The 24,368-nt window shown below is 46.8% G+C and overlaps 2 protein-coding genes across 2 annotated transcripts; both read right to left on the bottom strand.

Annotated features, from left to right (window-relative positions):
- Positions 1–3,460: 3,460 nt before the first annotated feature.
- On the bottom strand, positions 3,461–8,582 carry LOC100623387 (keratin, type I microfibrillar, 47.6 kDa). Its single transcript, XM_003358045.4, has 7 exons — positions 8,174–8,582; positions 7,114–7,196; positions 6,443–6,599; positions 5,023–5,184; positions 4,799–4,924; positions 4,404–4,624; positions 3,461–4,008 (listed from the first exon to the last, which is right to left on the bottom strand). Exons 1-7 carry the CDS (start codon positions 8,516–8,518, stop codon positions 3,891–3,893), a joined length of 1,212 nt encoding a protein of 403 aa, XP_003358093.3. The 5' UTR covers positions 8,519–8,582; the 3' UTR covers positions 3,461–3,890.
- A 7,910-nt stretch (positions 8,583–16,492) lies between these two features.
- Positions 16,493–23,689, bottom strand: LOC100516036 (keratin, type I cuticular Ha3-II). Its single transcript, XM_005653901.4, has 7 exons — positions 23,297–23,689; positions 20,925–21,007; positions 19,527–19,683; positions 18,456–18,617; positions 18,233–18,358; positions 17,840–18,060; positions 16,493–16,928 (listed from the first exon to the last, which is right to left on the bottom strand). Exons 1-7 carry the CDS (start codon positions 23,639–23,641, stop codon positions 16,808–16,810), a joined length of 1,215 nt encoding a protein of 404 aa, XP_005653958.2. The 5' UTR covers positions 23,642–23,689; the 3' UTR covers positions 16,493–16,807.
- Between the last annotated feature and the right edge of the window lie 679 nt (positions 23,690–24,368).

Below are 24,368 nucleotides of genomic sequence, written 5' to 3'. Positions count from 1 at the left end.
CAGGCCAGGGGTCAAGTCATAGCTGCAGCTGCAAGGCTATGCCACAGCCACAACATCACCAGATCTGGGCCGTATCTGAAACCTATGACCCACAGCAATGTAGGATGCTTAATCCACTGTGCCAGGCCAGGGATCAAGCCCACATATTCATAGAGACAACGTTGGATCCTTAACCCACTGAGCCACAATGGGAACTTCCGCTTACTTTTTTTTTTTTTTTTTGCCTTTTCTAGGGCCGCATCCACAGCATGTGGAGGTTCCCAGGCTAGGGGTCGAGTCAGAGCTGTAGCCACCGACCTACACCAGAGCCACAGCAACGCAAGATCCAAGGCTCGTCTGCAACCTACACCACAGCTCACAGCAATGCCGGATCCTTAACCCACTGAGTGGTGCCAGGGATCGAACCTGCAACCTCATGGTTCCTAGTTGGATTCATTAACCATTGCGCCACGACGGGAACTCCTGCTTATTTTTATGTTTTTTGTTTGTTTGTTTGTTTGTTTTTTTGCTGCACCCACGGAATGCAGAAATTCCTGGGCCAGGGATCAAACCCAAGCCACATCTCCTTAACCACTAGGTCGCCAGGGAACTCCTATTCATGCATATGATACGTGTCTATACTACAGCTGTAAAGTGTGATGCATGTGATAAAACATACACTACATATTACTAACAAAAATTTTTCAAGGAACACGTAAGCTGTGATAAAAACTTTTAAAATTATAATTGTTTTTCATACTAAGTGGCCATAAACATTTGCCCTTGTTACTGAACCAGACTTGCATCCACCCACCCACATGCAGTAAAACCCATCTACTGACACTGGGTTGTGGTAATGTTTATTTCAGGGTGCCAAGCTACGAGAACAGCCAGCTAGTGCTCGAAAGACCTGAACTCCCAGTTGGCTTTCAGTAAAGGGTTTTTTTTTGGGGGGGGGGGGGCGTTCTGTTGTTTGTTTTTCTTCTTACGGCCATACCTGCGGCATACGAAATTTCCCGGGCTAGGGGTCAACTCAGAGCTGAAAGTCTTAGTCTGCGCCACAGCCCCAGCACCACTGGATCTGAGATGCATCTGCAACCTGTGCTGCGGATTGAGCAACACCAGATCCTTAACCCACTGAGTGAGGCCCGGGGGGATCAAACCCCCATCCTCACGGACACAATGTCAGAGTCTTAACCCACTGAGACACAGTGGGAACTCCCTCAGTGGAAAGTTTTTAAAGGTTAGAGGTGTGGGTTACAGGGTGCCTGATCAGCTCGTGCGCAATTCTCTGACTGGATGATGGTCGGGTAACAGGGTGATGCTTCTGGAATCTCAATCATCAACCTTCTCTCTCCCACCAGCCCAGGATCTACATGCTGATGGTCAGCATGCAGTTAACTTCTACCTGGTCAGGGTTTTCTTTCTTTCTTTGCCTTTGTCTTTTTAGGGCCGCACCCACGGCGTTTGGAGGTTCCCAGGCGAGGGGTTGAATCCGAGCTGTAGCCGCCGGCCAACACCACAGCCACAGCAATGCGGGATCTGAGCCTCGCCTGCGACCTACACCACAGCTCATGGCAACACCAGATCCTTAACCCACTGAGCGTGGCCAGAGGTTGAACCCGCATCCTCTTGGATACTAGTCGGGTTTGTTAACCGCTGAGGCACAAGGGGAACTCCCTGGTCAGTGTTTTGAATAGCTACAAAATAACTCCAGTATATAGCTTAGAATATTACCTGTAGCCCTTGAGGAGGAACTAAAAATCCTTGACTTTGTTTTATGGCTAAGCTATGAGCAAGCTATTATTATTTTTTGTCTTGTTTGCCTGCTTTCCTTTGTTTCTGCATTTTCTCACTTCTCTGATTAAATTCACCCTTTGGAACTTGGGGAAGACTCAGAAGCCTAAAGCTTTTCAACAAATAAGAGGCAGGGGACATGGGGGTGGGGGGAGGGTTCTGTCCCCAGGAAAGCCCCATAGGGTCCTGCTGAGTTTCACCCTCTCAAAATATCATGATTAAACCACATGAAAGAAAACATCAACATGAAAAACATTTTGATGAGAGGAATGTGATTGAAAATGAGTCTTTTTGAACATTTTGGTTTGAGGATTTGTAATACACTGACTTGAAGGTCTGGATCTGAGTACATTTCTGCGTATCTGAAGAATTAGGAGACTTTTAGGCACAAAAAGAGTCATTAGTTGATTTCGATGACTATGAAAGAAAAAAAAAAAAAAAAACTATCCAATATACTGAGATGTAAGCGGAGGATGATAATTGTTGGCTGAGATATTTTTCCCAGTTCTTTCTGGGTTCCAGTGTTTTCATGTGGCCAGGACACACAGCCTTTTTCTCAAGATCCACTTCCTCCTGAAGTCATCCCCTTTCTGTGGTTCCTTCACATAGCCCTTCTAAAGAGCTTCAGAAAAGGGTGCATTTGTCACGTCTATCCTTCCGTCTTCCTCCCAAACATGAAACCCATGTCGATAGATGGGTGGTATCTTTGAGGGTAGCCGCAGACTCTCTCTTGGAGTGATGACTCCCTAGGGAAGGACCTGATTATTTTTTATTTATATAAGACACCCAATTTTTTAAAATTTTTTTATTTATTTTATTTTTTATTTTTTTGGTCTTTTTGCCTTTTCTAGGGCCTCTCCTGTGGCATATGGAGGTTCCCAGGCTAGGGGTCGAATCAGAGCTGTAGCTGCCGGCCTACGCCAGAGCCACAGCCACACTAGATCCGAGCCACATCTGCGACCTACACCACAGCTCACAGCAACGCCAGATCCTTAACCCACTGAGCGAGGCCAGGGATCGAACCCGCAACCTCATTGTTCCTTGTCAGATTCGTTAACCACCGTGCCACAACGGGAACTTCTAAATTTTATTTTTATTAAAATAGTTAAGGAGTTCCCATCGTGGCTCAGCGGTTAACAAATCCGACTAGGAACCATGAGGTTGTGGGTTCGATCCCTGGCCTCGATCAGTGGGTTAAGGATCTGGTGTTGCTGTGAGCTGTGGTGTAGGTCGCAGACTCTGCTCGGATCCCGTGTTGCTGTGGCTCTGGCATAGGCTGGTGGCTACAGCTCCGATGAGACCCCTAGCCTGGGAACCTCCATATGCCGCGGGTACAGCCCTAAAAAACATACACACACAAAAAAGTGTAGTTGATTTACAGTGTTGGGTCAATTTCTCCTCTACAGTGTATGGACCCAGTCATGTGTGTGTATATCCATCAAGTTCTAACCCAAGAGATTGGATAGAGTTCCCTGTGCTGTGCGGTAGGACCTCATTGCTTATCCATTCTTAGTGGAATGGTTGGCATCTTAGCAACCTCGAATTCCCCACCCATCCCACTCCTTCCCCTCTCCCCTTTGCAACCACAAGTCTATTCTCCATGTCCATGAGTTTGTTTCTTGTTTTGTCAGTGGGATCGCTTGTGCCAAATTTTGAAATTAATGAAGGAAAAGGACAAACACCGTTTCTGCGTCAGAATAAGTTTATTGGGAGGTTAACAAAGATCTTTATTGCATCTCCAAAGACCAAAAGAGACAAGGAAGATTTCTTCCAATTATGTTCAGTCTAACTTGCCCAATCAGCTCTATTACACTTAGTGTAATTATTTAGAATTCACATTTGGATAAGTATGTGCTGAAGCCTGATACATTATGCAAATGTGTCATTGTGATAATAGATATTACTTGATCCTGTTGTTGTAGATTTCTCTGTGTGACTCAGAAGACAGCCAGCCGGGAGGGTGGATTTTGCAGGCTCTTGTGCTAAAAGGTCAAGCTGCGGAATTGAGTGGAAGCTGGTGCTGGCCGAAGAGCAGTCACTACTGGGGACATTTGAATGAAGTAGAGCTGAGCTGTGACTTTGGAGCCCTTGTCCTCCCACTGACACGGGGGCCTCTAGCGCACAAGGGTGTTGCAAGGCCCACACCAAGTACGTGAGACACAAGGATTGGAGACGCAGGGCCCGACGGTCTTTTCATAGGCATTGGTGGTAGCACATGGGTTGCACGGGAGCCTGCAGACAGACAAACATTAGAGCAAATTATAGGGAAGTGAGCTGAGCAGACAGGAGGATGCTGGACACACTTAGTGTAATAAGGTCCTACTGTAGAGCACAGGGACCTACATCCAGCCTCCTGGAATGACCGTGATGGAAATGAATATTTTTTTTAAAATGCATATATATATATATATATATACTGAGTCTCTTTTCTGTACAGAAATTGGCACCATATTGTAAATCATCTATACATTAATTTTTTAAAAAGTAAATATATATATATATATTGTACTTCCTCTGTCTGGCTCCAACCAAAAGCTTAAAACTATGCTTTCATTTTCATCAAGATCTTTCTTCCTCCTGGCACCCTTGGGAACCCCCAAGGGGAAGAGCACTAGTTTCACACTCACTTGCAGTCCTCGCTCTCCAGCAGCCCCCGGTACGTGTTGATCTCACACTCCAGCCGGGCCCGCACGTCCAGCAGCACCTGGTACTCCTGGTTCTGACGCTCCAGGTCAGCCCGGATCTCCGCCAGCTGAGCCTCCACGTTGCCGATCAGGCCCTGCACCTGGGCCAGCTGCGAGCTGTAGCGGGCCTCCGTCTCCGTCAGCGTGTTCTCCAGAGAGTCCCTCTGCGGCGGCAAGGGGGCCGGGGTCACACGCCTGCTCCCCCAAGGGCTTCTGCACGCAGTCCCAGGAGGCCACGAGCCCCACGAGCTGAGCACAGGACAGCCCAAGGGCCTCCCGGGGACCCTGACCCCCCCCCCCCAGCTCCCCTCCTCCCCAGGAGCCTCCCCCACACCCACCAGGTTGTGCTGGGCCTGCAGCTCCACCTCCAGGGCGTTGACCGTGCGTCTCAGCTCGATGATCTCCGCCTGGTAGGACTGCAGCTGTTCCGAGCTGGACACCACCTGCTTGTTCAGCTCCTCGGTCTGAAAGGCCAGAGGGGAGGAGACGGGATCAGACCCTGCCTGCGGGGCCCCAAGGGAGGCGCCCAGGGGCCCGAGTGGCCGGGGCCCGGGATGCCCACCTGCCTGGCGAACCATTCCTCCACGTCCCTGCGGTTGGTCTCCACCAGGGCCTCGTACTGGCTCCTGGTCTCGCTGAGCACGCTGTTCAGGTCGACGGTGGGAGCGGCGTCCACCTCGATGTTGAGGCGGTCCCCGAGCTGGCTCCGCAGGGAGTTGACTTCCTGATGGAGGAAGGGGACAATTCAGAGTCTCACAAAGGATCCTGATGCTCTTCTCTGAAAGAGTGCAGGTCAACTTTTGACCATGCCTCAGCTTTTTCAAAGCTCCATTCCCTCTGATCCTCCCATTTAACTGGGTTCTGGATTCAGTGACTAGCCTGTGTATTCCCCTTTGCAGAGTGCTTTCATGTCCGTGGCCTTTTCCCACCCTTGCACTCAGTATACCACTCCTCATTTAGAGAAGAACAGGAGTTTGGACTCAGAGCTGAGATGTGATGAACCATGATTTAAACCTTGGAGCCCAAACACCCAGGCTGGCGTTCTTTCTAGTATGCCATGGAGCCTCTGATTTGATTCTTAACCATGGCTAATGCAAAGGTTAGAGTCCAGCTAAAGAGGAAGCAAAGAATGCTTACTTCCAAATCTGCCATCCTGCGCTAGAATGAACCTAACCGTGGATTTATTGATTTCCCTAGTTTAGCATTTGCTAAAAGAAGTAACTTTCTGTTCATTTCACAGCTAATCTCTTCACAGAGCCAACATACCTTCGAGCTTGGGCTTCAGTGGATGTCAGACAGATTTGAATTGGGCTGCATGTCTACCCCTGACTAGAAAGCTTCTAGAAGCTTCTAAAATCCTCAAGCGCTTCTTCCATAAAAGGAGAACTACTTCTGGGCTTCTAAAGCACTTAGCACAGAGTGGGGCACATAGTAAGTCCTCAGTTACTGTGAACGCTCCTCACCCTTTCCATTGTTCTGGGATTTAAGGTTTGCACAGAATATCAATCTTCTTTATCGTGCAATTAATCAAGCAACAACGTGAGGGCTTTTCACTGTTTCCTTCAGGCAACACTGAATAGCAGAAAGCGCTCTGGAGCACGAGAGAGGAAAGCTGGGTTGTGTTTCCAGCTCAACGCTCTGGCTCTCGCAACGTGGCCCTCTGCAGTTACTAAAATGAAAAATTGGGGTGAAAGATCCCTGCAGCTCTGTGTGCTCCAACCTGGGCACGGAAGAGGCTGTGGATGCTGCCTGGCAGTTGACCTTTCCCCATTCCCGCGCTGGCCAGCTTCCTTCACTTTCATTCCTGCCGCCGGCAGAAAACCCCTCGCCTCCTCTCACGGATTTGTAGATTACTCATTCTCTACAAATCCCTTTTTGTTTGGAGAATAGATTTCTCCACCAGTTGAGCCTCTCCCATACCCCGTGGCAGTTGGAAACAGGCCTTGGCGCGTTTGAGCCTGTCGCTCTGTGGGGAAGTTCACCTGCTCGTGGTTCTGCTTGAGGCAGAGCAGCTCCTCCTTCAGGGACTCCACCTGGGCCTCCAGGTCAGCCTTGCACAGGGTCAGCTCGTCCAGGATCCTGCGCAGGCCGTTCAGGTCTGACTCCACCAGCTGCCGCAAGCCCAGCTCCGTCTCATACCTGTGATACGGGAGCATCAGGGGCAGGCCTGACCCTGACTCTGGCTTGGTTTGGTTTGATTTGTCAGATGAGTGGGAGTTGGGACTTGTGGGTTTTACAGCCATCTTGTTCATTTAGGTTTTCAACATGGAGCCATAGCTCCTGATGGAAAAAGCATTAGTAATTATTTTTTAATAGATGAGGAGCCAGTGGGTGTCATGGGATAAGAGCCTATATACCATGAGATTTCCAAAAGGAATGCACGTCCCCCATTCTCCTGATTGGATTCTGTGCACCATGGAGCATCAGGGGCCATGACTTCTACATTGGATGGGATGGGGAGACATCCGCTACAGAGGAAATGCGGGCAAGGAATCTGACTCTAGAGAAGGAGCCTCTGAGCTCTGGTGAGCAGTGGCTCTGTGGATCTTGGGGAAACTGTCCAGGGAAACTTGGTCAATGTTTCTTGGTACATAGGACAGGTTAAGAGGAGGGAGAGGAGAGAGGGAAGACAACAGCCCCCTTGCCCACTCACTTGGTCCTGAAGTCATCAGAAGCCAGCTTGGCGTTGTCGATCTGCACCACCAGCCTGGCATTCTCAGACTTGCTGCACAGGATCTAGAAGACCCAAAATGCTCTAGAAGGAGCTTGGTTGTCTGTTAGCCAACAACAATCCCTACTAATCCACTTACATGGAAGGAACAGAATGAGGAGTCACAGGGAATCTTATATAAGATTATTCAATGCTGTCCACATGCAATAGCTGCTCAATAAACATTTAAGAAACCAAACGTGGGGCGAAATAAAAGAACATGGGCACGTGCAAGAGAAGTATCAACAGACACATAATTTTTCCTTTTCTTTCCTAATAAGCAATACGGAGAAACCAATAAAAAAAATAAGTGGTTTTTCTCTTTAAAAACCTCCTATATGTCTGACATAGTTGCAGGAGCTGAAGATACAAAAATGGATAAGCACTAATCCTGCCCATAAGAAATTTCCCATACAGTAGGGGAAATCCTAGAGATTGGAGGGGGCTGAGTCAGGGACAGTGCCACGCCATCCCGGCCATTGAGGATGGCTTGGCGCTCTGTCCTTCTAGATAGTTTCCACTCTTGCCGATTTTAGCCAACCTTTTTAACGCCCTCATTAGACATTTGTGAACAGGGAAGCCCAGAGGCCTCTAAGTCAAGACGATGAGGTCAGGATAACTAAATACCCAGAGGAACACAGCCAGGAGAGGTCAGGGCAGTCAAAAACCCAAATGAGGGAGAAAGAAAGTTCCACTTTCTCAGCTTCCTTCTATGGTAAAGCCTTTTTTCTCACCTCAGGGTAATCATTCAGAAGTCTTGGCAAATGCTCGGAAGCCTTCAGAGGCAGCATTTAATTACAGTGTAGGTATGTAAAGTGCAGCCACCTCTGCAGAGACTAGCACTATGCAAATATTCAGACCTAACAGTCCTGGATTGGGCCCTCAAGGAAACAGAATAGAAAAGCAAGACTTCAACCCCTGGGTTTCAATCACACCAAGAGTTTATATAGTTTCTTAATCCTAGTTCAGATTCCCTCCCTACAGCTTCCTGCTGGAGGCTCACCTTCTGCTGGAGCTCCTCGATGGTCCGGAAGTAGGACTGGTAGTTGGGACACACCAGGGGCTCCTGCTGCTGAGACCGCTCCTGGATCTGCCTCTCCAGCTCCGCGTTGTCCCGCTCCAGCTGGCGCACCTTCTCCAGGTAGCTGGCCAGCCGGTCGTTCAGAAACTGCATGGTCTCCTTCTCGTTGCCATTGAAGGCGCCCTCGCAGAACCAGTTGCCGCTGCTCACAGTGGCAGGGATGTTGCAGGCTCCGGGTAGGGTGATACCCTGGCAGCTGGAGGGCACGCAGGGCCTAGAGGAGGAGCTGGAGCGGCAGCTCAGGTTGGGCAGGCAGTTGTAAGGCATGATGCTGGAGAAATTGAAGTACCCAGCTGAAGACAGAGTTCAAGTTCTCCAAGCCACAGGGCTGTGGGTCTCCTTCTTCTGGGCAGCATTTATACCCCTTCCACAGAGGGTGTGGACCTTGAAGACTGCCCTTTTTTTTTCTTACTCATTTGATGGTCAGAAGCCCTTCCCCTTGGTTTGCTATGTTTCCTCAAAAGAGTCCCTCATCTCATAAAAGACTTTACTCGGGCTTCTTGCTAACTCAGAACTCCGCTTCCATGCTGTGCATCAGTGAAGAGCTTCATGGTGTGGCTTCAAAGAGGTGGACTCATGAAAGCCCTGACCTTCATTAGTGGGGTGTGGTGGGTCCAGGGACACGATTACTTCTTCACTTCCTGGCCTGGCAGCTCTGACTCCTTGGCAAGCCTCTGGCTCCTCTTGCTGAGGTGGAAAAACATAACCTTTGCCCATGTATCATTTGCTAGGTCAGATTTCCAAATGTCAAATTCCAAACTCGTAGTCCTCAGAGGAATGGATTCCTCCTGGGACCATTAAAACAGTGGCCACATTTCCTGATATGATGAGCATCATCCGTATCTATAATGATGGCCATCAACAAAATAACAGATGTCACTAGGATCAGAGTTCGTATAGGGCACTGCAAGGAATGGAAGATAGGACCAGGGTTGTGGTCAGAAGGTGCTCACACTTATTGAGCACCTGTACAACCCAAGGCCATGCTAGACACTCTTTACAAACATGATCTCATGTACATCTCACCAGGACCCTTTTAGATACATGATAGAATTCCCATTTTACAGATGGGCAAATGGAAGCACAGAGGAGCGTCAGGTTACTGTGTTGTGAAGCCATGATTCCAACACAGATCTCTTCCTTCCTTCATACCAGGCTGCTTAAATTAACGAATTACCTCCTTTCCTAACTTCTTCGGACAAGCCATCTCTCTTAGTCACAGCAATTAGATAAGAAAATAAAAGAAATCCAAATGGGAAAGGAAGGGGTAAAATTGTCACAGTTTGGGAGTTTTCTTGTGGTGCAGTGAGTTAAGGATCTGGCATTTCTGCTGCAGTGGCCTGGGTCACTGTTGTGCAACAGGTTTGATCCCTGCTGCAGGAACGTCCATATGCCATGGGTGTGCCAAAAAAAAGTCATAATTTGCCAATAACATGGCGCTATATATAGAAAACCCTGAAGATACCACCAAAATATATATGTAAATATATGAACTAATAAATTAATTCAGTAAAGTTGAAGGATACAAAATTAATATGCATAAATCTGTACTGTTTCTACACACTAATAATGACCTATCAGAAAGAGAAATTAAGAAAACAATACCATTTATAACTACATCAAAAATAATAAAATATCCAATAATTAATCTAATCAAAGAAGTGAAAGAACTGTACTCTGAAAACTATAAGACACTGATAAAAGAAACTGAAGACAACACAAATAAACGGAAAGCTATACTGGACTGGAAGAATTAATATTGTTAAAATGTCCATACTACCCAAATTAATAAATCAATGCCATTCCTATCAAAATACAAACAGTATTTTTCACAAAACTAGAACAAATAATCCTAAAATTTTCATAGAGCCACAAAAGACCTTGAGAGCCAAAAAAACTGGAGAAAGAACAAAGCTGGAGGTATTATGCCCCTTGATATCAAATTATAATACAAACATAGAAATCAAAACAGTACAGCACTGGCACAAAAACAAAAATATAACTCAACGGGACAGAATAGAAAGCCCAAAAATAAACCCACACTTACATGTTCAATTAATCTTTGACAAAGGAGACAGAATATACAATGTAGAAAAGATATCCACTTAAATAAACAGTGCTGGGAAAACTGGACAACTACATGCAAAAGAGTGAAACTGGACCTTTTATTACACCACATACAAAAATAAACTCAGAATGGAATAAAGACTTAAATGTATGATCATAAACTGTAAAATTCCTAGCAGAAAACACAGGCAGTACACTCTTTGACTTGACTTTAGTAGTATTTTTTTGGATATGTCTCCTCAGGCAAGGGAAACAAAAGCAAAAATAAATAAATGGGACTACACAAAACTAAAAACCTTTTGCACAGAAAAAAAAAATCAAAATGAAAAGGCAACCTAATGAATGGGAGAAAATATTTGCAAATTATACATTGGATAAGGGGTTAATATCCAAATTATATGAATAAATCTTACAACTAATATCCAAAAAAATCCAATTTAAAAATGAATAGAAGACCTGAATGTGCATTTCTCCAAAGATGTACAGATTGCCAACAGGCATATAAAAAGATGCTCAACGTCACTATTCATGAGGGAAATGCAAAGCAAAATTACAATGAGATATCACCTCACTCCTGACAGGATGGCTGTCATCAAAAAGACAACAAATAAGTGTTGGCAAGGATGTGGATAAAAGAGAATATTTGTGCACTGTTAGTAAATTGGTATAGTCACTATTGAAAAGAATCTTGAGATGTCTCAAAAGTAAAAATAGAACTACCACAAAACCCAGCAACTCCACTTCTGGGTATTTACCCAAAGGGGGGAAAAAACATTACAAAGAAAATATATATGCACCGTTATGTTCGTTGCATCATTAAATACAACATCCAAGATATGGATGTCCCATCAATAGATGAGCAGATAAAGAAGATGTGAAAGACATGAAATGAAATATTACTCAGCCATAGCATGAAAATAGACCTTTGGTGAAAATTGGATAGACCTAGAGGCTGTTATGCTCAGTGAAATAAGTCAGACAGAGTAAGACAAATACCGCATGATTTCACTTATATGTGGAATCTAAAAGAGAAAACAAATTGACAAAACAGAAACAGTCATAGATATGGAGAGAAAACTGGTAGTTGCCATAGGAGGAGGGGGCTGGGGAGTTGGGCACAATAAGTGAAAGGAATTGAGATACAGACTTCCAGTTATAAAATAACTAAGTTAGGAGGAAGTGATGTACTGCAAGGGGAATATATTTAACCACACTGTAATGGCTCCATATGGCGACAGATGGTTAACGGACTTATTGTGGTGATCATTTCACAAGGTATTTGATTGTTAGATTACTATGTTGTGCACCTGAAACTAACATAATATTATATGTCAACTAACTTCCGTGAAAGAGAGAGAGAAAGGAAGGGAAGGAAGAAGGATGGGAGGAAGGAAGGAAGGAAGGAAGGAAGGAAGGAAGGAAGGAAGGAAGGAAGGAAGGAAGGAAGGAAATGAGGAGGATTGAAGCGTCTAAGGAGAAGAGTGATGCACTTTATTGCTGATGAACTGTTTGGAAGGAGTGACGGAATCTATACAGGAAGTCTTTAGCAGGTCCTTGGAGTTGCCAGAACACAATTCATGACAGGGATGATAATGGCAGGTATGAGCCTGGTGTAGATGTGAAAGGTGGAGCAAGAGCCAAGGGAGAGTCTACAAAGAGAAGACCAACAAGTGCCTGAAGGCCAAGAGTTGGGGACTTTCCCAACCAGAGAACAGGAGATGGAAAGAATCACACAGAAATGGAGAAATGAGGAGAGAAAATGGAGAGAGCCAGTTCATGGCATCACAGAAATCCAGAGAGGAGAGAGCCTCAAAGCAAGGGTGAAAGTCAAAGCTGTCAAGGGCAGCAAAGGGCCTCCTAAGATCAGACCACAGAGAGGGACTTGGATATGTTGACCAGCAAGTTCCCAAGACCCTTCCAAGGTCACACAGAAATGTCTACCATGTATGGCACCCACCTTGTTAAAGTAACTCCCACTCTGAGCTTTGGTAAAATGAGACTTTAACATCCAGAGTTGGGATGTTCTTCAATTAGAAAAGTGCTGCCACCATCTGTTTGTACACCTGATTATAGAGCTTGTGAGCTTTGGCCTTACCAATATGGACTTTTTACAATAATTAGAATGTATGTTAAGCAGTTTAAAGATGTCAAGCTTGTTTGGATTTGATGATTCATAATGGTGGGTGATTTAGCACCAATTACCCAAGAAGCATAAGCACTGGGAACTGCCCATGCCTATAACTCTACTTCTGTTTTGTCACAAGGCATAAAATGAGATTTATTTGAACCTCAAGAGAGATGGTGAGGAAAGAACTTAGCTGTGTGCCGAGATACATTGACCAGGGAGGGAAGAGGCTCCTTGCTGTTGTCCTGGCAGAGGACAGAGCCAAACTCAGAGAAAGATGCTCAGAGCAGAGTCCAGCCTCTCAGCTACAAATGCAGACCCAAGACCAGATGGCTTTGCTTCTGGCTCTTTCCTTCCTTCTACCTCCGAAGGTAGATCCCACATGCCAAAATAGTTAAAAGAGAGGGAAAATCTTAAAGCTGGTGGTGTCAGGGGTCTTAGTGATCATCTTACCAAACCTTCTCATTTTACAGATAGGGAAACTGAAGCTCAGAAGAGAGAAATGGCTTATTTGAGGTCACATAGTTAGAACCCAAATCTGCTGATCCCTGTTGTATTCCCACCCCCATCGCCATATTGCAGACATGTTGAGTAATTTCATAACCAATCTGATCTCCTGCTACCTCAGGGCAGAAATCAAAGGCAGGGAGGAAAACAAACAAAAAAAAACCCAAAAAACCCAAAATCTTGTTATCTGTAGGTATGCTCCGTTGAAGAAGAATGAAGGGTGAATGTGGAAGTCATGACAGAATTCAGCCATATGAAAGTTCCTTGCTGTCTCCCTGATTTAAACTGGTTTTTCTGTATTGATGACACGATCCTGTCCCAATGGTTTGGAGTAACTTAGATACAATTATATCCCATCAGTTGGAGGAATGTAGACCCCAGCTGTTCAGAGGATAGTGACCCTACTCAAGAGCTACATACTTACCCCAAGCACAGTACACAAATAGAGTCTTAACAAAATTGAAAATCTGATTTTAACAATGAGGACAATTGAGAGAGAAAAAGAACCACACAGCAATGATGACACCAGATGCTTTAAAATGTAAGATTATGAATATGATTTTTTTTCCTCCCCCACTGTTTATTCTCCCCCAATATTTTGGAACATGTATGTATTGCTTCTGCAAAAGAAAAAGAAATAAAATGTTTACACTAAAATCTCCAAAAGGGAATTCTTTACAAGTCTTCTAAAGAAGTAAAGAAATATAAAAGGACCCAGGTACGTCTCCTCTCCCAATATAACCACTAAATTGCACGGAGGCTTGTTATTCAGGAAATGAAGCCTCTGTCATGACTGGCACTCACATCTTTCTGGCACTCACTGCTGACTTTGCCAATTCCAAAGGTGAGCTATTCAGAAGTGATGCAGGGAAACCAAGCTTCCTATGGGATCAAAAGGCCTGGAGCTCATGAATTTGCTGATGTGTGGGTCTGAGCTTCTGGTAATGAGACTACCAAGACGGACAATCCTTGGGGAAAAGTTCTGCCAAGGGACGGTCATCCCACATCCAAGATCGGGTATTAGGATCACAGCACTGAGCCACACTCTTAGAATGGACTTGCCCTGCACAACGGGAACTCCCTATAGACATCTGCTTTTTTGTTCTTTTATTTGTTTGGAATATTTCATAACTGGTCATTTAAAATAAGAAATAGCATCATTGGAGTTCCCGTCGTGGCTCAGTGGTTAACGAATCCAACTAAGAACCATGAGCTTGCGGGTTCGATCCCTGGCCTTGCTCAGTGAGTTAAGGATCTGGCGTGGCCATGAGCTATGGTGTAGGTTGCAGACACAGCTCAGATCCCACCTTGCTGTGGCTCTGGCACAGGCCAGAGGCTACAGCTCCGATTGGACCCCTAGCCTGGGAACCTCCATATGCCACAGGAGCAGCCCAAGAAATTGCAAAAAAAAAAAAAAAAAGAAAGAAAGAAAGAAAGAAAGAAATGGCATCATTGCCTTTTTACACTGGGTAGCAAATCATAGACCTCTGGCACCAGACTTCAGAGCCATGAGTCTTGCCCAGCATATGAAATGAGTAGTGACACTGAGCCCTACCCAGATAGCTCAGAAAGCAGTTCAGCTTTGTCCTTAGAAAATGTGATCTCCCTGCCTTTCTTTTCTCTTCTGCACCAAAGAAAGCACTGTGGCGGAGACAAGGACTCAGGCTGACCTCCCCAGGACCCGTTTCTCCCATTGACACAGAAACAAGCCTTCCTTTGATGCTTTCTACAAGCACAACAAGAACAAAGTGTCTTCACTGTGTTGAGAAACTTGACCCTGGCCCACAAGGCATAGAACACCGCCTTTCGGAGGCACATTGAGGAGGCACCCATCCCTGATAAAGACAGCTGCAGGTAACTGTGGGTGGGCAGTGGTACCAGCACAAATGGAAACTGACGGGCTAGGCTGCACAAGGGCATGTGTACGAGGCAGGAAGGTGGCTCCTGAGCATGAACTCACGCTGAAGGAAGAGAGGCTGAGCTCCAGTGGGGTCTGGGACATTCTGAGGGCAGCATGGAGGGCCAGTCAGTTATCTTTCAGGGTCTCATGCCCGAGGTCTAAGAAGGGAGCTTCAACATCAACAATGGCAGAGCAAACATTCAAAGAACAGGAGCATGAGAAGAAGACGTTAAGACCAACGCTGGAGCGGGCATGGTCAAAGCCAGGGGAGGCAGTGTCAGCTTCATGTCAAAGGGAGAACAACGAGTAGTGCAGCCAAAGACGGGGACAGTGGCCCTGCGCAGACCCCAACACACACGGCTGGCCAGACATCAGTGGGCACTGGTAGGAGTCGGGCATCAGCGTAGCTGTCACTTTTAGCATTGGCCAAGACTCAACATCCTAGTTTGATTCTAAAGAACTTTGGAGGGCAGGATCCTTAAATCCAAATTTAGTCCCAGTAGATTAAAAAAATTCAAATGAGAAGAGGAACACTTTAAAAATCTGTAGAGTACTACTCAAATACCAGAGATGGCTCCTCTTACTATTAGGAGATCTTCAGGATTGCCCAAGAAGAGAGTTAGAGATGTCTGGAGTACCAATAGCATCACCTGTCCCAGGTGACAATTTCAAAGGATGCGTGTTGGGGTTTTTTTTTTTGGGCGGGGGGGCTGTTCCTGGGCCACGGATCGAACCTGTGCCACAGCAGCAACCCAGGCCACTGCAGCGACAATGCTGGGATCCTTAACCCACGGTGCCACAAGCAAACTCCCAAAGGATGCTTATTTAAAATCAGTTTTGTTCTCTCATACTCCCACCTCTCATGTAACCGATATTCAGAGAATGAACTCTGGGTTCCCCCCTAATGTTTCTAATTACTTTGTAAGCAAGAGAAGAAGTCAGCCATGCAGTTCCTGGTGCTTGGCTCGTGTTGAATAAATGTTAGCTCCTGAACTTCTTGTAGGCACTTGGAAAAGAAAAGGTGGAATTTTTTTCATCTATTTTTTAAATTAAAGTATAGTTGATTAAATTATAGTTGATTGAATTAAAGTATAGTTGATGTTTCTTCAATTTCTGTTGTTCAGCAAAGTGACCCAATCACACACAGTTCCCTGTGCTGTACAGTAAGATCCCATTGCCCATCCATTCCAAATAGAACAGTTTGCATCCAACCCCCGACCCAAATAGCCCATCCATCCCCCCCGCCCTGAAATCACAAGTCTTCTCTCCTTGGCCGTGATCTCTCTCTGTTTTGTAGACAGGATTATCTGTGCCGGATTTTAGATTCCACACATAAGTGATATCATATGGTGGAAAGTTTTTAAAAGGTTGACCGTTGTGTTTTACTGAGTAAGGCCCCCTAATGCATGTGCTTATCATATTCAGATGAGGCCTCTTGCCTCCGTGGTCCCACAGGTCCCCGGCTGGCCCACGGTCCTGCTGGGACTCGTCGTGCTTAATGAACATTAATTAATGGTGATGACGACTTTTCAGAAAAGGATTAAACTCGACAGTCCTCCTTTGCTTTCAAGTGGCTTTATAAGAAGCACATACACTTAGAGTGACCACTTGGAATGGAATGAATACAAATGAGAATCGTCACTGCTTTGCAAGAGGAATATTTATTAGGCGATTTATAAAGGGATTTGGAGAGCTACCAGACAGGTCGAAGCAACAGAAAGAATCACACAACCGCATGCGTTCCCAGCCCAAACATGTCAGACCATCAGGTCACGGGATAACTACAAGAGAGCGGCGTCGAAAGAAGAAGATCAGGTGAGCCTGGACATTCTCCTTGCAGACCATGAGTTATGGGGATGCCTGGAGTGGGGTCTACAGCCTGATGGCGGACAGAGAGCAGGGCTGGTCCCTCACCGGTCTTTCGTCTTTGCACAATCCTCCTGCGGGCGCCAGCCATCTAGCACCCAAAGGTGTTACAGGACTTGAAGCAGGTGCGAGGGCCACAAGGGGTGCAGGAACTGCTGACGCAGTGCCCAATAGGCTGTGCGTTGGTCGTGGCGCAGGGGTTGCTGGGCAGCCTGGGACACAGAATTAGTAGCTCATCAGCCCAAGAGGGATAATAAAAAATAAATAAAGGAGGGGCTTGACCCCAAGGAGACCTGGAATGAGCCAAAGCCATTCTCTGGCATCTTAGGAAGCTGCATCTTACTCCGCTCACTCCCACAGAGCTCAGAGACAGTGGAGGAAAAGAGCAAAGAAGACACGGGGTGGAAGCCCGGCCCTCGCTCTGGGAGCCTGGAGCCCTGGGGGAGTTCTTTCATCCCCCCAAGCCCCAGCCTCCTCACCTGTAAGACAGACTGGTTATACCCATTTCAAAGACTGTCTTCGTGAAAATATCTTCTCTGACAAGTCCTAGACCCTACGCGTTTTTGAGCCATCGCCTTTTGTGATAGTCAAATGCTGATCTCTAAAACGGTTGGACGGATCCCTGTTCTGCCTGCCTTGGGTGATCCCAACAAGGACCAAAGAAACAATGGATTTGAAGTGTGGGTTATATCCAAAAGCACCGTCCAAGGACACGTGACGGCGATGGTAGTTTTGTTTTCCCTTTTGCGGAAGGTGCAAATTTCTATTTACCCATCCGCCTCCAAAAGCTGACCAGTGGAGGAAACAGTTCATCTTTGTCCTTTTTGTTTGTTTGTTTTTGCTTTTTAGGGCTGCATCCATGGCATGTGGAAGTTCAAATTGGGGTCAAATCGGCCTACACCACAGCCACAGCAACACCCGATCTGAGCCACATCTGGGACCTACGTCACAGCTGATGACAATGCCAGATACTCAACCCACTGACTGAAGCCAGGGATCGAACCCGCCTCCTCATGGATACTAGTCAGGTTCCTTACCACTGAGCCACAACGGGAACTCCCTCTTTGTCCTTTCATAGAACTATGCACAGGCCTGACAGAGGTGCCACGTTCTGGATACTCACTTGCAGTCCTCGCTCTCCAGCAGCCCCCGGTACGTGTTGATCTCACACTCCAGCCGGGCCCGCACGTCCAGCAGCACCTGGTACTCCTGGTTCTGACGCTCCAGGTCAGCCCGGATCTCCGCCAGCTGAGCCTCCACGTTGCCGATCAGGCCCTGCACCTGGGCCAGCTGCGAGCTGTAGCGGGCCTCCGTCTCCGTCAGCGTGTTCTCCAGAGAGTCCCTCTGCGGCGGCAAGGGGGCCGGGGTCACACGCCTGCTCCCCCAAGGGCTTCTGCACGCGGTCCCAGGAGGCCACGAGCCCCACGAGCTGAGCACAGGACAGCCCAAGGGCCTCCCGGGGACCCTGACCCCCCCCCCAGCTCCCCTCCTCCCCAGGAGCCTCCCCCACACCCACCAGGTTGTGCTGGGCCTGCAGCTCCACCTCCAGGGCGTTGACCGTGCGTCTCAGCTCGATGATCTCCGCCTGGTAGGACTGCAGCTGCTCCGAGCTGGACACCACCTGCTTGTTCAGCTCCTCGGTCTGAAAGGCCAGAGGGCAGGAGACGAGATCAGACCCTGCCTGCGGGGCCCCAAGGGAGGCGCCCAGGGGCCCGAGTGGCCGGGGCCGGGATGCCCACCTGCCTGGCGAACCATTCCTCCACGTCCCTGCGGTTGGTCTCCACCAGAGCCTCGTACTGGCTCCTGGTCTCGCTGAGCACGCTGTTCAGGTCGACGGTGGGAGCGGCGTCCACCTCGATGTTGAGGCGGTCCCCGAGCTGGCTCCGGAGGGAGTTGACTTCCTGGTGGAGGAAGGAGAAGGAATCAACCCACAAAACAAATTGTATGCATAAATTCTCTGAGAAAGCCAAATGTGATAGGAAGAAGATCGAGTTAGAATTTAGGAAACGTGAATGAAAGCCCAGTTTATACAAAACTCAGCTAAGTTACTTGATTCAGACTTCCAGTCTGAATCTCGCCTCGTCATGAGGCCGCTTAATTAATTCATTGCTAATATTTTTCCCGATCTAAGATTCTATCATTTCTTTCTATTTTCCCTTGGCTCAGTGATAAACCTGGCATGATAACTGGGTTAGAATTGTTGCTACTTAAATATAGAGAAACTAGATTTAATTCATCCCATTTACTTCCTCTCTTTTCACCATCACACACGGTCCATGAGGAGTTGTTTCCTCTTCATCCAAACATCTAATATTTGAGAATAGCCTAGTATTGTATTTGACCCTGAGTCCTGAATCAACCATTATTTCAGGGCCTTTGTTTCTCCCATTTTCCATATCCATACATGCATGGCTCCATCCATCCATCCATCCATCCATCCATCCATCCATCTATTCATCCACCCATTCACCCATCCATCTGCTTGTTTATCCAGCTTGGGTTCTAATATCTGGGTGACACATATTACCTCCTTCCAATCTTAGTTGTTAATGTGACACCTACTCAGAAGACAATAGATCTTATCAAACACCAAGAAGTATTCTAAAGCCCTGGCCGCAAATAGAAACAGGGTAGCTGACCATACTCTTTTAGGTAAAAGAGGTGAGCTTCCCCAACAATCTTCCAAGGGTGTTTTGAGCAATCAGCAAAAGACCGTTAGCTCCAGGATGCCTAGCAAAGACCTACATTATCCTGCTCGGAGGAGTTAGAGACTCTCAATATTGAGAGATTTGGGGCTGGGACTCCCTTACCTGCTCGTGGTTCTGCTTGAGGCAGAGCAGCTCCTCCTTCAGGGACTCCACCTGGGCCTCCAGGTCAGCCTTGCACAGGGTCAGCTCGTCCAGGGTCCTTCGCAGGCTGTTGATGTCTGACTCCACCAGCTGCCGCAAGCCCAGCTCCGTCTGGTACCTGCGTGCATAGCCAAAGGTCAAAGGCGGTTAAAGAGGAAAACCTTTTTCCTGGGCTTCACTTGGCTAACCTGGTCAGATTCATTATCCTTTGAAGTATTTGGAATGTTTTAAAGTTTTTTGATGAGGAAAAACATACCACTGGGCAGAGTGAAAACATCCATTTCTTTCCTGAGACCCACAATGGTGGTTTGTGTGGTGTACCCCATAGAGTTTTTGTTGTGGTTGTTGTTGTTTTGTCTTTTGAGGGCTGCAGCTACAGCCTACAGAAGTTCCCAGGCTAAGGGTCCAATAGGCGTTGCAGCTGCCGACCGCAGCCACAGCCATAGCAAAGCCAGATCGGAGCCACATCTGAGACCTACACCAGGGCTCACGGCAATGCAGATCCTTAAGCCACTGAGCGAGGCCAGGGGTTGAACCAGCATCCTCATGGACATTGGTTGGGTTCATTACCACTGAGGCGCAACAGGACCTCTAAGGTTTAATTGAACTTTAATTGCATTTGTTCTGAGATTCCTCACAGGCTGCTCACAGCCAAGCCCTGTCTTCTCCCCTTCTTAGGCGAGGTGGTGAATGTCATTAGCCTGCTACAGATTGTCTTGCCATCTTTTCCAACCACCCTGAGAAGCAAATTGGTATCATGAGAGAAGCACTGAATTAGAAGGCAATGAGATTCAGCCCTATCATTAGGACTGTGCACAAAGCTCCTGAATCTCTCAGAGCCTTGATTTCCTCATTTGTAAAATAGGAGCCAAACTCACGTGACATCAGGTTGGCCTGAAGGTGAAGAAATGACATACATAAAATTACATTGTGAACTGTAAAGCCCCATAAAAATGCGGAGAATTTTTATGACTGTAATGGATATATCTAGAAAAATCAATTGATTCCCTGAAATGGATTTTGCCTCCGATTTTTGTCCTTTAACTTCTTTCCGATGGGCTGATAATGACTAAACTGTACGAAGAGAGCAATGTGAAATTCACTTTTAAGACTGGTCCAGACATGAAGTTGAAATGTGGAAAGAATGGATAGTTTCTTGGGCTCCTTGAAACTAAACTTAAAATGCAGAATTCTTGCTTTCAGGGAGGAGACTGACATTTAACTGAACTAACTCAATCTAAGAATCCTCTCCCTATCACGGCACACAGCTGCTTCTTGCTCGCTCCCAGAACAGAGTTCATCCCTTTGCAATCCAGCCTGTCCATTACTAGATTGCTCTGATCATTAGAAAAAACTTACTTGGTCCTGAAGTCATCGGCAGCCAGCTTGGCATTGTCAATCTGCACCACCAGCCTGGCGTTCTCAGACTTGCCACTCAGGATCTGGGGACAGGATTAATTGTGACATGAGTTAAAGGAAGAAATGCATGTATACAGTGGAATATTACTCAGCCATAAAAAATAATGAAACAATGCCTTTTGCAGGAGCATGGGTGGATCTAGAGATTAGCATACTAAGTGAAGTAGGTGAGACAAAGACAAATATTTGAGATCACGTATATATGGTATCTAATAAAATGATACATAAGAACTTATTTAAAAAACAGAAACAAACTCACAGATTTCCAAACCAATTTGATAGTTTCCATAGGTGAAACCATTAGGGGGAGGGAAGAACTGGGAGGGTGGGAATAACACATACACACTACTGTATAAAACAGATGATTAATGAGAACTTACTGTGTAGCTCAGGAAAACCTATTCAATAGTTTGTAATAGTCTATATGGGGAAAAATAATGGCTGCATTTTTATGTATGACTGATTCACTTTGCTGTGAAACTTATACAACATTGTAAGTCAACTCTCCTCCAAGAAAGAAAGAAAGAAAGAAAGCAAGCAAGCAAGCAAGCCTTCTAACTTAAATTGAAACACTGTTTTCTTCCAAATAGCTTTGAGTCTTCTCGATTTTTCAGTTTGGGGATAAAGGGAGGATTAATTAATAGAACCGATCATTTCAAAACTAAAACAGTCAAGAAGAAATGTGCTCTTGGTCATGAATTTGTCTTTTCTTGGCAGGAACTGAACACGCTGGGTACCAAGTCAACATCCCTGTTTGCTTAGCGGGTCCTGGGACACGAAACCCAGAAAAATCCCAAGCAAATCAAGACAAGTTGGTTACTTACCCTCACATTCCTTTATTCCAGCCCTGCTGACCTCTCTTCATGCTCTGCTCCTATTGCCCTGGACAAGGCTTTTGTACAAAGCTTCTACCTCTACCTGGAATGCCTGGGATAGGCTGTGAGCTCCAGAAGGAAAGAGACTGACTCAGGACTTTATCCTGCGCTCCAGCGCCACCTCATTCTCACTAATGTGGGGAGACAACTGCATGATCTTCAAGTCCCACAGCCCCCCACACACACCCTTTTCCTGTCTTTTTGTCTATTTAGGGCCACACATGCACCATATGGAGGTTCCCAGCCTAGGGGTCGAATGGGAGCTATAGCTCCCATCCTACACCACAGCCACAGCAACAGCAGGATCCGAGCCATGTCTGCGACCTACACCACAGCTCACAGCAACGTGGGATCCTTAATCCACTGATCGAGGCCAGGGATCGAACCCTCATCCTCACAGATACTAGTCAGGTTCGTTACCTACTGAGCCACGACGGGAACTCCCCACAGCCCCTTTCTGACGTTCACTTTGCCAGGACTACTGAAGGGTGGACGGTCCGTTCTCTCAGAGAACCAGGGGCTTGTGCACTTGAATATAAACACCTGCTCATCCTTCAGACCCTCAGACTTGCCTCTTCTGAGAAGCCCTCCCTGACCTCCACAAGGTACTAAGTCCCGCTTTTGTGCTGACTCTGTGCTGACTCTCACTTGTATTCCTATATTTCTGGCCCTAAATTCTCACGTGAATCCATGCCTGCTCTGACCCACAGCACATGTGTCTGCAGTCATTTGTTCTTTTACTTTGTTAGAGACAAAATTCATCACAGCTTTGAACATGTGAGGATTTGCTCAAGAAATCTCTAGCTCCAAGAAATACTTCAGGTGCATATTATCATGGGTTTTTTTTTGGGGGGGGTGCTTTTTAGGGCCGCACCTGCAGCATATGGAGGTTCCCAGGCTAGGGGTTGAATCAAGGATGCAGCTGCTGGCCTACACCACAGCCACAGCAACATGGGATCCAAGCCGTGCCTGCGACCTACACCACAGCTCACAGCAACACCAGATCCTTAACCCACTGAGCAAGGACAGGGTTCGAACTCGCAACCTTATGGTTCCTAGTCGGATTCGTTTCCACTGCACCACAGTGGGAACTCCCTATTTTGTTTTTAATGCTGCAAGCTCAGAAAACAAGACCAGGATATCAGAATAGGACTAAAAAGCATCAGATAATCTGGTTCTAGGTAAGAAGCCTGTTAGATTGCTCACAATGATTTGGCTCTAATGCCTTACCCTCTCCTCAGTCTCCCCACTCTTACCCAACCCCTTGTAGGGATGTCCACATAGATTTCCTAAGACAGCTTGATGCATCCTACATAAGCCAATGAAATCTACATCTTTATCATCTTCAGCACTGAATGGTCTTAAATCCATTCAGAAGTGGGTAGGTCCAATCTGGATAAAGAGTTCATCAACTGGCAGTAGGTGCCCACCCCTCACCTTCTGCTGGAGCTCCTCGATGGTCCGGAAGTAGGACTGGTAGTTGGGACACACCAGGGGCTCCTGCTGCTGAGACCGCTCCTGGATCTGCCTCTCCAGCTCCGCGTTGTCCCACTCCAGCTGGCGCACCTTCTCCAGGTAGCTGGCCAGCCGGTCGTTCAGAAACTGCATGGTCTCCTTCTCGTTGCCATTGAAGGCGCCCTCGCAGAACCAGTTGCCGCTGCTCACAGTGGCGGGGATGTTGCAGGCTCCGGGTAGGGTGATACCCTGGCAGCTGGAGGGCACGCAGGGCCTGGAGGAAGAGCTGGAGCGGCAGCTCAGGTTGGGCAGGCAGTTGTAAGGCATGATGCTGGAGGGAGCAGAGCTGGAAGATGTTTCAAAGCCTGATTCCTTTTCTCTGGTGTGAGCTGGTCCTCACCGGGCCTTTATACTCTGTCAGCGGTGGGTGTGGCATGGCGTTACCCCCTTTGACTCTCTTTACCAATTTTTCCAAGCTATTGAGCCACCTCCCATGAGTCCTTTCCCTCATAAAATGTTTTACTCTGGCTTCTTGCTAAGTCAGGACTCATCACCAATCGCGCTGGTTGGTTAAGGCAGAGCTTCAAGGTGATTGTCCCATTATCTTGCCAACAATGGCACTTCTTCGTAGGATGTTGAGTTGGAGTGACAACTGTGCCCTTGTCTCCAGAGTTGGGGACACTTCTGTGCCTTTTTCTCCTAGATGAGGAAAAGCCTGTGGCTCATCCACCTCATACTCAGTAAAGACTATATGAGAAAGACGAGACTCTTTGGTAGGGAGTCCTGGAAGCTGAGATCAGAGAGGACTTAAGGGGCCATCCAGTTCAATTTCCCTTTGCCCAATAGAGACGATTCTACTCTCTTCATTGGGCTCCATTTCTGCTGTTATTTGATGTTCACAGAACATCTAGAAAACTAACATCTTTGGAGCCCCTACTCTGTAGGAAGATTGTGCCCTGAGCTGATACACATTATGACATTGTTAGAATGGCCCCTGCTCACTGAGAGCCCACTGTGCTAAGCACCTTATATGCATCATCTCCTTCAGTCTTCA

The sequence above is a fragment of the Sus scrofa genome, chromosome 12 (assembly GCF_054392235.1).
Source record: "Sus scrofa isolate SSC_HxYL_T2T_F1_AM1 chromosome 12, Sscrofa_HxYL_maternal_Yorkshire_Landrace_v2.0, whole genome shotgun sequence".
NCBI classification, from domain to species: Eukaryota; Metazoa; Chordata; class Mammalia; order Artiodactyla; family Suidae; genus Sus; species Sus scrofa.
Note: the sequence above shows the minus strand (reverse complement) of the source record. Positions and strands in the feature narration are given on the sequence as shown.

Bases quoted from the DNA above. Each gene is read 5' to 3' on its own strand.
- LOC100623387 (XM_003358045.4), bottom strand. From the start codon at position 8,518: ATGCCTTACAACTGCCTGCCCAACCTGAGCTGCCGCTCCAGCTCCTCC. The intron at 7,197-8,173 runs GTGAGCCTCCAG...TGGGTCTTCTAG, and splicing joins TCGAGGAGCTCCAGCAGAAG to ATCCTGTGCAGCAAGTCTGA. The intron at 6,600-7,113 runs GTGAGTGGGCAA...CCCGTATCACAG, and splicing joins TCTGATGACTTCAGGACCAA to GTATGAGACGGAGCTGGGCT.
- LOC100516036 (XM_005653901.4), bottom strand. From the start codon at position 23,641: ATGCCTTACAACTGCCTGCCCAACCTGAGCTGCCGCTCCAGCTCTTCC. The intron at 18,618-19,526 runs GTAAGGGAGTCC...TTCCTCCACCAG, and splicing joins TCAAGCAGAACCACGAGCAG to GAAGTCAACTCCCTCCGGAG. The intron at 18,359-18,455 runs GTGGGCATCCCG...CTGGCCTTTCAG, and splicing joins AGGAATGGTTCGCCAGGCAG to ACCGAGGAGCTGAACAAGCA.